The 15,264-nt window shown below is 35.4% G+C and overlaps 2 protein-coding genes and 1 long non-coding RNA gene across 12 annotated transcripts in view; 1 reads left to right on the top strand and 2 right to left on the bottom strand.

Annotated features, from left to right (window-relative positions):
- Positions 1-930: 930 nt before the first annotated feature.
- Positions 931-1,343, bottom strand: LOC129806864 (uncharacterized). The gene is made up of 3 exons (XR_008752207.1): positions 1,265-1,343; positions 1,086-1,202; positions 931-1,018 (listed from the first exon to the last, which is right to left on the bottom strand). It is a non-coding gene; the product is annotated as an uncharacterized LOC129806864 (long non-coding RNA).
- Positions 1,344-1,576: 233 nt separating this feature from the next.
- Positions 1,577-3,398, top strand: LOC129806856 (dolichyl-diphosphooligosaccharide--protein glycosyltransferase subunit 1). The gene has a single exon (XM_055855663.1). It carries the CDS (start codon positions 1,879-1,881, stop codon positions 3,247-3,249), a length of 1,371 nt encoding a protein of 456 aa, XP_055711638.1. The 5' UTR covers positions 1,577-1,878; the 3' UTR covers positions 3,250-3,398.
- A 4,570-nt stretch (positions 3,399-7,968) lies between these two features.
- LOC129806849 (adenylyl cyclase-associated protein 1) overlaps positions 7,969-15,264 on the bottom strand; it is a 45,993-nt gene continuing 38,697 nt past the window's right edge. For all 10 annotated transcript variants that reach the window (XM_055855645.1, XM_055855647.1, XM_055855646.1 and 7 more), the window contains 3 exons: positions 12,854-13,029; positions 8,748-9,098; positions 7,969-8,657 (listed from right to left, as the gene is read on the bottom strand). In XM_055855645.1, the coding sequence (XP_055711620.1) occupies positions 8,574-8,657; positions 8,748-9,098; positions 12,854-13,029 (611 nt within the window). In that variant the 3' untranslated portion in view covers positions 7,969-8,573. The remainder of the gene's footprint in view (positions 8,658-8,747; positions 9,099-12,853; positions 13,030-15,264) is intronic.

The raw sequence follows: 15,264 nt of genomic DNA on the forward strand, positions 1-15,264 counted from the left end.
GAATCGTTTCTAGACACCCAAAAACGTATTTAAGGAACACAGAACGCGTTTTAAGAATGCTATTATAAAACATTTCTAGAAATGCTAAATTGTATTAAAAGAACTCGAAAATGGTTTTAAGAACATGAAATCGAATTCAAGAACCACAGAGCATTTTTTGCAAATGCGAAAACATTTCTGGAAAGCCAAAAAACGTATTTAAGGAACTCGGAAATGGTTTTGGACACGCAAAATCGAATTCAAGAACCACAGAGTATTTTTTGAAAATGCGAAAACGTTTCTGGAAAGCCAAAAACGTATTAATGAACTCGGAAATGGTTTTAGACAAGCAAAATCGAATTCAAGAAACACAGAGAATATTTTGAAAATGCGAAAACGTTTCTAAAAACCTAAAAACGTATTTTAGGAACTCGGAAATGGTTTTACTCCAATGAATGGCAATCGTTGGAGTAGCTAATGACACTTTTAAGAATTCGGAATTTTGGTTTTCAGAATTTTTGGCATTAGGGATTTTGGTTTTCGGCATTTTGACCGGGACCCTCTAAGAACTTATCTAGGAACCCGGAAATATATTTAAGCACAGAACAGTTTCTAGATATACCCAATAACTTATTCAAAGCAACTGGAAATATTTTTAGGAACGCAGAATTTTCATAGAAGACACACAGAAGAGATTCTATAAATGCAAAAATCCTCCCAGACAATCTTGAAAGGAAATTTACAAAAAGTTTCCTACCTGACTCTTTGATCCAGGAACCAGAAAATGCAGTTTTTTTGAGAAGTTTTTCTAGCGAGGTGTGCTGTCTTTTTCGAGTAGATGGCTTCAATCTAATTTCTCCCTCTGCTCATAAAAAAGTAACCGATGAAACAATAAGATGGTTTATCACACTTGACCTTTAGGGATGATCAAGGATGTTTTCTTACCGAATTCTCAATCTCAGGCTGCAAGAAAATCCTTCTGCTTAGGAATCTATTCCTGGACTTTAATTCTCCTTTTTGCAAATCTTTGCTGCAACCTCTGCAATATATATTTAATAAATCTTGTCAAAATAAGTTTCACATAATACTTATTGATAGTTTCTTACCCTTCTTACCCAAATCTTATGTCCAGGAACTAGCTAGGATAATAAAAATGTCCTTCCAGTTTGTTTTCACAAGCCTGATGCTACTCCAATTTCTTCCACTTTTTCGCCAAATATTTCCTGAAATTCCAATAAAACCTGTAAAAGCAAATCTCAGGGAATATTTTCCATATCTTCCTTACCAGAATCTTCAGCAAAAAGATGAGAAAATCACAGTTTTATTGAGAGCTTTTTCCGGCTTGTCCTCCTTGTTTTGACAGGTCTTTGTTTTGTTTTTCAGCCCACGAGGTCAGTGACGTCATGCTATAAAATTCAAGAGGCACATTTGGAAATTATTAATTTGCGCTTTTAATCATTTCTGGGGTGTTTTTTCATTAATTTTAGCAATTTTTGTAAAGATTTTTCATCGTTTTCATAGGAAAATTTCTTAAATTTGTAAGAAAAGCGATAAATAATTTTTATAGGTTAAAATTGCCACGGGAGGTCAGCACTTTCGAGACGTCTGGGATTTTTTTAAAATCCAACGGCTGATAAATTTGCCGGGATTTCTAGGAAACTACAAGATAATTTAGCGAGTTTTAGCTATTTATCCGTGGAGTAAGTCTTTCTGAATGTGTCCTGAGGGGAATTTTCGTAGGAAAATGGTGGAAAGGTAGAGATATTCCAGTAAAATTTGTGTAGTCAAAGTCTCTTAAGCTCCACGTGGTGGCAGCACTTGAGCTCACGGTGGTGTCGTGTCATATTTTCCGGCTTTGTCGGGTGTTTTCTTCGAAAAAATCAGGGAAAAGCTTGTAAAATGCGTGGAAATTTGTGTTTTCTGGTCCTGCTGGGGGTCCTCCTGACCACCCATGGGGCAATAGATGTGGAGATTGAGAATAAAAATGTAGACAGGACAATTGACGTGATATCGCAGCTCGTGAAGATCTCCTACAAGATAACCCTGGAGGCAAAATCCAAGAAGGATATCAGCCTGTACACCTTTGTGGTTCCTGAGAGGGATGCTGAACACCTGGCCTACATCTCTGCCAAGGATGCCACGAAGAAGGAGTTGAAATTGAGCGATACAAAGACAAAATATGGGGTTAGCTTTCGGATTGCTCTGGCCACTCCATCGGCAAATCCAGTAATTTACATCGAGACAGTGTTCACGAAGCTCCTGCAGCCGTATCCAACTCAAATAGCCCAGTCGGACAAGCAGTTGGTGAGGTACTTTGGGCATCTGTACTTCTACAGTCCGTACAAGACGCTGAGTCAGAAGACGACGGTGCACATGGCTTCGAGGAATGTCGAGAGCTACACCCAGGTCAAACCCGTCTCCCAGTCGGATACCATCCTGAATTATGGGCCGTACGAGAACATCGGACCCTTCCAGGAGGATGAACTGGTTGTGCACTATGAGAATCACTCGCCATTCCTCACGGTGACGCGCCTGGAGAGGACCATTGAGGTCTCCCATTGGGGAAATATTGCCGTGGAGGAAACCATCGATATGGTGCACTCCGGAGCTGTTCTCAAGGGCTCCTTCTCTCGCTACGACTTCCAAAAAGACACCCGAAGTGGCCAGTCTAGCGTCAAATCCTACAAAACCATCCTCCCGGCCTCAGCTTCCGGAGTCTACTATCGTGACACCAATGGCAACATCTCAACTTCTGCCATGCGCATCCTCAAGGATTCCGTCGAACTCGACCTTCGACCCCGATTCCCCCTTTTCGGCGGCTGGAAAACTCACTACACTCTCGGCTACAACGTCCCTTCCTTCGAGTACCTCTTCCATTCCGGCGAGAACTACCTCCTCAAACTCCGTGCCATCGATCACATCTTCGATGACATGGCCGTGGACGAGCTAGTAGTGAAAATCATCCTCCCCGAGGGCAGTGGAAACATCAAACTAATCACCCCGTACTCCGTCACCAGGCTCCCGGATTCCCTCCACTACACCTACCTGGACACCTTCGGCAGACCCGTCATCAGCTTCACGAAGCGCAATCTCGTGGAGAATCACATCAGTGATCTCAATCTCAAGTACACCTTCTCCAGGATCATGATGCTGCAGGAGCCTCTGCTCGTCGTTGGCTTCTTCATGATCCTCTTTGTGCTGGTCATCATCTGGATGCGATTGGACTTTACCATTTCGCGCGAGAAGGAAGTTCACCATCACAAAGATTAGTCACACATTTTTCCTGTATTTAATTTTTTTTCTGTGAAACATTCTCAACCGGAAGATCCGGAAGCATTCCGGACAAACCGGAAGCATTTTGTAAGGAAGGAAGATCCAAAAATAAAAAAAAAGTCCAATAAATGTGTGAGATAATTACATTCTTAACTCTTTTTTTGGGCTTTCGGGAGAGTATTCTTGTTAAAAGATTTCCTGGATAATGAGAAATTGAAGCGGGACAAGCATTAAAAATTGGATAATACATTATAAGGAACAAATCTATTGGGTAAGTAAAAAAGGGCCTAAGTACCTCAAACACGGATAAAATAGATAAAGAAAAATAATAAAAAATTGGAATTGGATAAAAATATTTTATGCTGGATAATGAAAAATTCAATTGTGTAAACAAGTATTAAAATTTGGATAAGTTATAAGCAAAAAATCTATTCGGTAAATTCTTTTATCAAAGACAAATCTATTAATAAATTCAGAGATTCAGTTAATGACTTACAAACAAGTGTGCTAATCCGGGCGCTTCGCTATCTGGATCGTTTATGACTAATCCACTTAAAGTAATATTTTTATTTTTGTTTCCGTAACTACCCCCCATTTCTGAGATAAATCTTTAAGCCTTAGATCTTTAAATCGCCCTTTAACTCTTTCGCGTCTTTAGGGTCATATATGACCAGGGAAAAAAAGTTTCTTTTTGGCTATTTACATTAATTGAAATCTAACTGAAGTCTTGAGAAAATGAGCCAAGAATCTTACATCCTTCTATTATGATGTCGTGCACGAACAGATAGATTTCAATTAATGTAAATACCCAAAAAAAAACTTTTTTCCCCGAGTCATGACATTACCCTAAAGACGCGAAAGAGTTAAAGACCGATTCGTATTATGTGATAAAAATCTTTAATTTTAAAGTGTCAAATTTATTTAAACCTTTAAGACTGTAAATTTCGAATTCTACGTTAAAGTTTTATACAGATTTAAAGTTGTGAAACATCTATAAATCGCCTTTAATTTAAAAGCTGCTCGAGAGGACCTTTTAAACCTTTAAGTCCAGTTCAATTTGAGATTGTCAATTGTCCAAGAGGTGTGTTTAATCAAATGGTGAGTTTAATTTATCACAAAAATGTATATTTTTCTAGAGAGTGATGTAGTTGATCATTTACATATGCTTTTGCGGTATTCCTCTCGGGTGGCCCCATAGAATTCAATTTTTCCGTGAGATTTCACCAAAGGGGATCATGTCTGTCACTTAATGCATCCAGAGTATCTCTGTATTCCAGGAAAAAATTGACGAAGTTTACCTTTTGGCTGAGAAGTGTGTTGGGACCCTTCTTTCTTTTCTTCGGTCCAGATGAAGCTCCTGAAACCATAAATTGACCTCGATATTTGGGCGATAACTGAACTAGATTTGATTTACTGCAGCGGAATTGCGACATTGCGGAGAGGAGGAACTGTGGAGATTGTTATTTTTGTTGACAATAAATCGGAACTTAGACTCTCGCTCAATCGGTTCCTTTTCTGAGCTCTCTGAGATCTACCTGATTTTAGGTCCGAAAATTACAGATAAACAAGCAAAAAATTCACATACGAGAAATGTTTTTTTTTACTGTTTCTCGTTTTTGACAGCTGTCAAACCGATATCATCGGAAAAATCTGTATAATCATTCGGAGTATTTGTGAAAACTTCAAATTCTAAGAAGTAATAAGACACATTTATTTTTAAGCAGCCAAATAAATGAGCTAAATCCTTTAATCGATGCACTATACTAAGTAAAGAATTATCAGGATAACAGTTTATCCAAATCTTAAAAAATTAACTCTTAGTGAAAGCTCTTAATCTATGAAGTAATAAAGCAAACATTTATTTTTTAAACAGCCAAAAAAATCAACTCAAACGTTAAATCGATCCATTATCCCGACTAAAGAATCATCTGGATAAGTGTTTATCCAAGTCTTAAAAAATTAACTCTTAGTGGAAGCTCTTAATATGTGTAGTAGTAAAGAAAAACTTTGTTTTTTAAACGGCTAAAAAATCAGCTGAAATCTTAAACTGACTAATTATCCTGACTATAGGGTCATCTGGGTAAATTTTATCCAAGTCTCCAAAGAATTAGATTTCGTCGGTAGCCTCAGCAACTGTGCTAACTGCATCTGCTTTGTGTCTGCATTCATTGCAAACGCCCCGCGCAGCGTTGCGTTGCTTACAACGAATGCTGACACAAAGCAAATGCAGTTAGCACAGTTGCTGAGGCAACCGACGATTTTGGCACACAAATTTCAAATGCAATCGTTTTAAGCTTAGTCATCTTAATAAATTTGTTTAAAAGATGCAAATTCTCATGTTTTTCAGATTTGGATAAATTTTTATCTAAAGTAATTCACATTCAAAACAGTGGGGTCCATTTAGGATTTTAGCACTTATGTTTGGCAGTTCAAAAAATAAATGTGCTGGCGAATTTACGAGTCAAGAGATTCTACAAAAGAGCCGAGAAAAGAGCTACAAGTTTAAATAGATACTGAGTTTGAAGAGTTGATAATTTCACTGAGGGTTTAAAAATGGCCTAGAATTGTCCATAATTATCCTATCTTAATCAGGTGAATCATTACGAAACTAATGGAATGTATTGGATTGTTGGCTCCAAACAGGCTACAGGAGCCAATATAGAGGAGGTAGATTTCTCAGATCTCGCCAAGAAATTCCCTGCTCTTTAGACTGTTGATTTATTGAAGGCTTTCTACCCTTTCGGTGTCGCTCGGCGTCTTTTAAAGACAGCCCCTGGTAACGGCAATTGAATGCCACTGGGATACAGGCAGGAATGCCCCTCAGTGATGGCGACCAGACTAATCTGATGCCTCCAGAGCGTAAAACAGAGACTTGGTCTGTGCACCGGGCACGAATGCCTCAGGGAGAAAATATCTTCAATTCATCAAAGTCCGAGCTGCCACTTAAGATAGGCTATTTAAAGCCGCAGGGGTAGGCAGCGGAGCCTCTTCTGGCTGCTGAAAGTAGGCAATCCTAATGCCGACGAACAAAGCCAGAAGATGTTGCCACTTTAGGTCCTTAGGCTTTATGTAAAGCCGCTGAGTCCAGGCAACAGAGCCGAGTGTCTGGCTGCTGAGAGAAAGGCACTTTAGATGCCGCTAAAGACAAGCCAGACTCTTTGGCCGCTGAAGTGGAAGGCACTGGAGTGCCGCTGGACTTGGCCAAAGTGGTCCTGAGAAATCGCAGAAGAGACAAAGGCAATTAAATGCCGAAAAGAAACGCTTGGTTCCCTGGTAATGCGAAGTCTAAATTTATTTACAAAAATTATGGGTTTTTATACAAAATTTGTGGTCTCTCCCACTATTGAGCATTGTTTGAAAATTGCTAAGTCCCTATATTTGAATATATGCCTGATGTGCAGAATTGCATTTTTCTTGTTTGTGTTCTTCACCCAATGACGCACGTTAAATAGGTCGGTCATTCACTGGATGAATTTTCATATAAAAATGAATATCTTAAATATATCCTGAAATATATTGATTTGAAGGATGAATCCTTTAGAAAGTGATAATCGGCTTTAGTACGATTCTATTGATGGTAATTTCCATCTGAAATTCGGATTAACAGTGCATTTAATCTTAAATTGAAGATGCTATGAGACATGATAAAGGATTCATATGGTTTTTTCTTACACTATAAGGATTGGACTAACGATATCAAGTATAGTTACAGTTTGATAGTGTAGAGAAATGATCTTGCATATATGAATAATAAACTACGGATATTTATGATAAAAAACTATCCCTAAAAATATGCAATTTAGTGTTCAATGAGAAATTTTGTATCTGAATGTTATGCCCAAGGATTGGCATGATTATTAAGTAAACTAATGATCCTTAAAGGATGAAACTATCTTAAAGCATATTTGGATTATATATCTGCTTGATGAGACGGATAATTTCTAATTTTGGATCACTTATAGTGCAAAAATCTAAGCCTAAACTTTATCATTTTTGCTCGTGGGGTTTTACATACAATTTCTCATATATTGAAGAAAAGGCATGTTCCTATCCGGAACATGGATAATAGAGAAAAACCTATGTTCCAGAGTTTAGTTGTATTTTATACTTAGGGGCAAATTTGGACTATTTTTGTTCCTCTGATAAAAATTTCTATACATAATTTATCCAACTTACCTAATAGTCAATCCTTGTTTTATTTAAGATATGTTTTATCCGAGATGATTTGTTATATTAAATTATAAGTAAAGTGCTTTATCTATTATTTTAAATAGTAGAATAAACACTCTTCTGGATAAAAAAGCTGGATAATAGAATATCATGGATAAAATTAAACATGAATTTCTTTCCCTGTTTAGAGGATTTCTTTTAAGAATAGTCACCTGATATCTGTTAAGAGAAATCATAATTGTCTAAAAAATAAAATTCTTTGAAAAATTTCTGGGATAAAACTTAATTGTTTAATAAATGGAATGTTATAAAAAAATGAAAATATTAGATGATGAAAAAATTCAAGGAAAAATTCACTTAGATAACCTGGATAAGGGAGTAATTCAAAGATGTGATAATATTTCCTAAAAACATTAAAATAAAATCTCAAAATCCAGCTATTCTCCATTTGGATAATTTTTATCCAAGTCTGAAAAGTATTTCCTACTTCAGCAGATTAATTATCCTGAAACGAAAACACTTTATCCAAATACCAAACACCAAGAATAAGTAGTCAAAAAAAAACTTTATTTTACAAAAGAAGCAATAAATCTCGGGGATAAATACATTACTTTTGTATTGATTGAATAATTGTATAATGAGTTATACTGGCATGATTCATCATACAAATCACTTCAACTCGAAAGGAAGAAAATAAAATTAAAAAATAAAAATTCCAAAAAAAAAGACCAAAAGAAAATACTGAAAACTGTTAGTGTTGCAGTACTTTAAAAAATGCATCTTTTTAAACTATCTACTCTTGTCTCGATAAATATTCATTATCCATCTCTCACTTATAAATTACAATTTTCACTCATTTAGCCACCCTCTCTAAACACTCAAGAGGGCGCTTGAGGACACTAGATAAAAGATAAAATCAATATTTGTTTTTTTGTTTTTGTAGAGAGTAATATTGTGACAATATAGAAAACTCTTTCTCGCACTGAAAATTCTCGGTGTCAGTAGAAAAAATTATGGATAGGATAGATAGGAGGATAAAAAGTGTACTTTGTCGCTAGAAAGAAAAATTCCTGTGCTGAGGAGTTAAAAGTTTTTGTAGAAAATGTGTTTCTTTTTTTTTTTTTTTGTGGCAACAATTCTCTGATGGCCATTCAGCCCAAACTCTCCACACAAATCGTATTGAGAGACTTTCCTTTGATGGTTGTCTTAAATTGTTCCGGAATTGGCTGCTCAGTCTATTTATTGCAAAAAAAAATGAACACACAATTTATCCTAACCTCAAAAAAACTACGGATAAATAGGATAAAACAAAAAAAGAAACTTACATAGTCTCCATTGCCCTTCGGAATTAGAACATTCATCTCTGACGACTTGGATGAGATGATCTCTACTTCCAAGGACTGATCAGAGAGATACATTTGGCAACCGTCCGTCTTGTCGATGGAGATCGTAGGCACTTTGCCCAGGACCTGCATCTGGACACTCTGGCAATTGACAAACTCAATGGACGATACGAGTGAGTCAAAGAGAATTGAGCACTTCTTGCATGAATCAATCACCACGCTGTTGATCTTGCCCTTGACAGTCAAGGTAGAGTCTTGGCACCTGAACATGTAGGCCACATTGTTCATCTCGGCATTATCAATCAAGAGACCAGGATTGGACTTCTGGTACTCCTACAAAGAGGAAAACCCGAAAAACAAATCGTATTTGACACTTTGGATAACAGCTTGGATAAAAGAAAAAAACCGAATTTAGAAGCACAATTTTGTCTAAATGGTCTAAATTCATTAGTTGGCAGCGTTATCCGGATTTTAATACCGAAAATATCCCTTTTAAAGCTTTATCCAAACTCTGGATAATAAAATCTTTTATGAAAACTATTTTATCCAAAAGATGAAAAATTGAATAGCTATATTTCTCTCTTTCCGTGTTTGAAAGAAAGTTTAAAATATCCTTTGATAAAATACCATCTATTTCGTAGGCCTTAGGTAGGATAAAAGAAATTTTCTTGTAAGAATTCTATAAATTTTCTGTAAGTAGTTTAAAAACTTTAAGCTGTTTAACGAACATATATCTTTCAGTTTCATTGACTCCTGAGGGCTCCTCCCTTCATCTGCAAACATTTATGCAAATTGCAATGAGAAAAGTGATAAGAAGTGTCTCTGAAATCGAATAGTTCTTGCAACTTCTTCATTCTCATCACAAACTCAGATACTTCGCAATGGTCACTTTACTCATAAATTTTCCCAATGACATTTCAATTCAATTTCTCAGACTCTCTGCTTAAGCAATTTCTTAAGGGAGAGAAAAGTCACTCCCTCAAACATTTCACTGCTCTGCCATCGATCAAGGGGTATATCATTGCTGAATACAGAATACAAATTTTAAGTATAATTACGAATATGAAAAATAAGATGGATTATCCACTTTTCACTACTTCTCAGAAACAATTATTCGCCACAATAAGATGTTTTAAGGGGGAGCCTGAATTACAAGATAAAAAAAAAAATATTTTTTTAGTGCGTAAATTGATAAACTGATAAATTTTCGATAAAAAGACATAGGGGAAGATTTTGCAGGTTCGTATCAAAAAAGGAGTTCAAGATATATGATTTTTTACTGAATGCCACACAAACGGAATCGATTATATCACTATATCAAAAAAATCTCTTACTTATTGGGTTTATAATTCTGCCTCACAAAATTCCTGGAAGTCCTTGGATTTTCCTTTACAGGAAAATGAAAATGTAGCGGCATTTTTTACGAAAGTGCCCTGGTTACCTCAGCTTTGTTTCACTTTTTTCCACCTCTGTAGGCCTCATTTTCCCCGAAAACATTAGACCGGACACAAAAATTTGGGCATCACTACTTGGATGGAACTTTCATCTACTTGTTTTCACCATTTGTAGGAGGTATCACGCATTAAAAAATCAATTTTAAGCTACATTTCTAACACAAGTTTTTTGACCGGAAAACTATTTTTTCCCTGCATTCTGACAGTCAGTTAAGAGCTTGGTTAGGTATGATTCTCTCATAATCACACCTAATGTAATCCTCAGATTTTCTCTAACACCTCCAATGGGTCTTGCAGAACATATTTCGGACGTAACTGATTTCAAAAATGATCAACTGCCAATTTAAAGTGAAATGTGGGAAGTTCCACTTTAAAACAAGGAAAATTGAATGAGAAATACTCAAAATACATCGAAGTGGCAATTAAAGAATCACATCTATCATAAGCAGTCTAGTTTCATCACTGCACAAACCAGAAAGTAGTAATAACACCTATTGTAATCCATGTTTTTTCTCTAACGTCTCGAATCTGTTTTACAGAACATTTTTTGAACATCAGTGATTCTTAAAATTACCATAGTGATTAATTTAAAGTAAAATGTGAAAAATTCCGCTTGAAAACAAAGCAAATTGGATGAAAAATTCTCAAAACGCACCGCCTGGGCAATAAAAGAATCACACCTACCATAAGCAGATTCAGGCCTAATGTTTAATTTGACAGAAGTGAAATAAAAACATCTGATGAAGTCTCATTTTGATGGGGAAGTGCGTGTTTTTCTTCGAGATTTTCTTGAAAAATGTTGTAATATCACAATTTTCTTGTCAACTTGTTCAGTGGAATCTCTGGATAGGTCAAAATATCCAGAGCGTCGTGCACAGTGTGACCCAAAACAGTCAGGAATTCTCCGAGTTGGTGGTCAATAATTTTGACTGATATTATTACGAATCTGCAGAGAAGGCAATCTTTGTGAATTTTTCTCCGCCCACAAAAACGACCCCCTTCGAGCGAAAGATTTTCACGGTAAATATTAACCGTGATAAACCCTCTATAACTTGGAATGTTGTTTTTCTTCGAAAAGACTCTTGAAGCGTGAAAAAATGCATAAAATAATATACATCGGAATTACGATTTTAGGTCCATTTTTTATTTTTGCCTTTTGGACCTAGGAAAAAAGGCCTAGGCTCCCAAGTTTGTCAGGAAATGTGAGATATGGGATTAGCTATTAGAATATATGACCACGGATGATATTCATTTAGTAACTTGGAAAAAAATCAACATTTACGAACCTGCGACGTTACGAAGGGGCAAAATTGCTATAGGCAATTTTTTTGATGCACACTTATTGAAGCTCATTTTTGAGAGAAGTTTCTCATAATGTGTAGATACATTAGTTCTAAATATGGACATACATTTCTGTAGTTTGTAGAGATAGAGGCCATAACGCCTATTTTCGTCAAAATAAAGAATTTTGAAGTAAATAGCCTGCAGTTGTGCACGTAAATTGTATAAAATTTTCCAGTTTTATTAATTTTTTTTTGCTATCTGTGTAGAGACTGTCGAAAGATGTGACATTTTTATTTTATTCTTTGTCAAGATTTTTTTTGTATAAACTTATGAATCCCTTTAGGGACGATTACGTTATCGGTGACCCAAAAATGAAATTTTTCCTACAACAATCTTAATTTGTATTTTGCTTTAAACTCAGAAAAATTGATTTTTTCCGACCCTCAATTTTTGCCCCTTTCGTCCTTAAATGGTTAATGCCAATTTGACTTACGGCCTATACATATTGGGAGCTATTTTCATCAAAAAATGCCTTTTGCCAGAATTTTGACGTTTCGATCTACAGCAATGCAGACAATTTTCTTCAATTTTTGACGAAAATTGCTCCCAATGTGTAGAGACCTTTAAGGCCTGCACACATTGGGAGCTATTTTCGTGAAGAAAAAAAAATGCTTTTTTGACAGAATTTTGACATTTCCACCTATAGAAATTTAGACGATTTTCTTAAAAAAAAAAACACGAAAATATAACGAAAACAGTGGCTTAAAGGATTAAACGGAGTTAATCCACTCTATCACGAATATTTTAGGAATGTTTGGTAATAATTTGACGAAAGCGAAATACCGAATATGAACATCAGTTTTCTCAATGAAATGCCCCTTGCCTTTGAATGAAATTTCAAAAATGGAACTAAGCTCTTTATCCTTGGAGTAGAGAGTTTAAAAAAAATAAATAATATTGCATTATCATCAAATAGCTAGAGAGAGAAAACAGATAAATTTATTAAATTCCCATTTTCAATTAAAGCTAAATATTCTCTCAAAAAGCCAAACTGATGAAAATTTACTGTTTTCATGGAGCACTTTGTGGTAGAATGTGGCTTAAATTAAATTTCCTTTTCTCTCTCTCTCTGTCTCAGTGGGAGGACAACCCCGCAGGAAACTCCTGTTCGGAGGGTTGGAGGAGGAAGGGTAGAAGGATGGTACAACTGAGAGAGAAAGGACGCAAGGTGTCATGTGCAAATACTCCGCAGTTAATTTCTAAAGCTCTCTGGGAGTTTTTGTCAGAAACACGCTCAAACAATAATTCTTTGATTGAGATTTTGATCCAATATTATAAATAAATACTCACAATGATCCACTTTTTGCCATCACGTGAAAATACGGGCGGTTTATTTGGAGCTTCTGTTGGTTTAGCTCCTCCAGTCGCAGGGTTTGTCACACTTTTTGGTGCCTTGAATGGTGCTGGACCTGATCTAAGAGCTGGATTCTTGTGCGTCTGCATATCAGCGCTCACTTTCTTCAAATCTTAAAATTAGACAGACAAAGAAAATTCATGTAGAAAATTTATTATTCTTCCCTCTAAAATATGTTTTTCTTCTTCTAAAGAAAAGTCCTTATCAAATGAACTTGATCAATTTTGAGGAGAAAGCTCTTCTGTTGAAACAATTCCCATTCTTCAGAGCGCGCGCGAGAGAGAGAGAGATGATAAATAAGAACAAAAAGTTTGATAGCAAGAAATCTCCGCTGAGGAAAACTTTACAAGAAACACTGTAAGTGATGTACAAATTTGCACTCATTATTCATCGTCAAGTGATTAAGAAGATGAAAACCAATGTTTGAAGAGGGAAATGAGGAATATTCATAAAATTTGTAAATAAGAAAGTTTTCTTTTTTTATTAAAAAGAAATCTTGGCATCAAAATCTTTTTTTTTTCTTTGAAAGAAAATAAATAAAAAAGTTTAACCCAGCATTACAAAAAAAATCATCGTCTGCTGCACAAACTGAAGTGATTATGAATGCTATTGATTAAGTTTTTTGCAATATAACATTTTTCTCATTTCTTGAAATTGCATTGCAAATACGGTTTCTATGAAATTGCTCCTGGTTTATTGTATTTATTTTAAAAGTTGTACGCTTTTTAGTGAATTATTGTAGAACAGTTTGCGAATATCGGCTATGGAGTAATAACCGATATTCGCGGAGTTAATCCCATAAAAAAATTTAAGATCCATCCTGTTCATTGATTTAGCTAAAGCTTTTTAAAGCTTTCAAGCTCTAGCCAACCAGAGGAAGCGATGGTACTAAAAACTCTTATAATGCATTAAAAATTTAATAGCCATATGGATAATATTTTATTCATAAAATCTTTAATATTTTAACTAAAAGAATAAATTATCTCAAAACAGGCGAAGGTACACTGAGAGAAATCCGAAAAAGTTAAAATAACATTCCGAAAATGTTTATTTTACCCTGCAGTATTGATCCGAAATCGGTGTAAATATTACCCTTTTTAGGTGTATTAGGGGTTAAAGTTATCCTTTTTTCATGTTCATTTTAACCTTAAAAAGGTGTAAAATTAACATTAAAAAAATTGATATATTTTTACACCTAAACAGGGTTAAAGTTATGAGGAAAAAAAGTTAATCGCACCCTCTTTTTTTCTCAGTGTACACTGCATAATAAAAAGAGGGTGCGATTAACTTTTTTTCTTCATAACTTTAACACTTTTTAGGTGTAAAAATATATCAACATTTTCTAATGTTAATTTTACACCTTTATAAAGATAAAATTAACATGAAAAAGGGTTAATTTAACCCCTCCAACTACACCTAAAAAGGGTAATATTTACACCGATTTCGGATCAATAATGCAGGGTAAAATTAACATTTCCGGAATGTTATTTCAACTTTTTCGGATTTCTCTCAGTCAGTGTAGTAACATAAAAAAGGAATTTTAACTTACAAAATATTTTAGGGTAAAATGTTTTTGAATGCTTTAAATATTTTAAAGTTTTAAATATTTTGGTCCCTCGGTTTGGCTTTTGGTAACTCGGAGTGCACGCATAAGCTCATCTGGGCTTATCACTGGTCATTTTCTACTTTAAATAGTCCCAGTGGGGAAGGCCAACAAAAGAAAAAAAAGTTCATTGAAATCGATTAATAAATATTAGAGTCCGGTCCATATGGCTATAGTAAGGGTCGGGGTACAGTGGATTTGATTTCATCGAAATCGGTTCATAATGACTCCAGCAAACCTTTTAGATCAGGAAAATTTCATGAAGTCGAAATTCGAGTCCCTTTCTTTCTCACATGTTTTGCATATGACTATCTCATTCTTTCGCATACCAAATTCGATTGAGCTAAATTGAATTTGGAATGATGTTTAAAAGAAGAAAAAGAGTACAAGAGAATGAGATAGACATATTCAAAGCATATGAGAAAGAAAGGAATTCGGATTTCGACTTCATGAAATTTTCCTGATCTAGAAGGTGTGCAGGACCCATAAACATCGAAAATACCATCCGGTCAAGACATTTTTGATTATAGCTCGGATCAGGGAACATCGAAGAAGGAATGCGACCCACCGTTGGAAAGGTCTCGACCTCAGCTACAACATACTAAAATTAAAAAAAAAACAACGTCTAGTAAGGTAAATAATTTACGGGCACAATAACAACTCATGACGCAGATTAATTCCGATACAGTCGGGTTGAAAATTTCAATACCTTTCCAAAAAATCCAAATTTAAGCAAATCGGTTG

Source organism: Phlebotomus papatasi, chromosome 3, assembly GCF_024763615.1.
Source record: "Phlebotomus papatasi isolate M1 chromosome 3, Ppap_2.1, whole genome shotgun sequence".
Taxonomy (NCBI): domain Eukaryota; kingdom Metazoa; phylum Arthropoda; class Insecta; order Diptera; family Psychodidae; genus Phlebotomus; species Phlebotomus papatasi.

Excerpts from the sequence above, each read along its gene's own strand:
- LOC129806856 (XM_055855663.1), top strand. The coding sequence starts at position 1,879 with ATGCGTGGAAATTTGTGTTTTCTGGTCCTGCTGGGGGTCCTCCTGACC.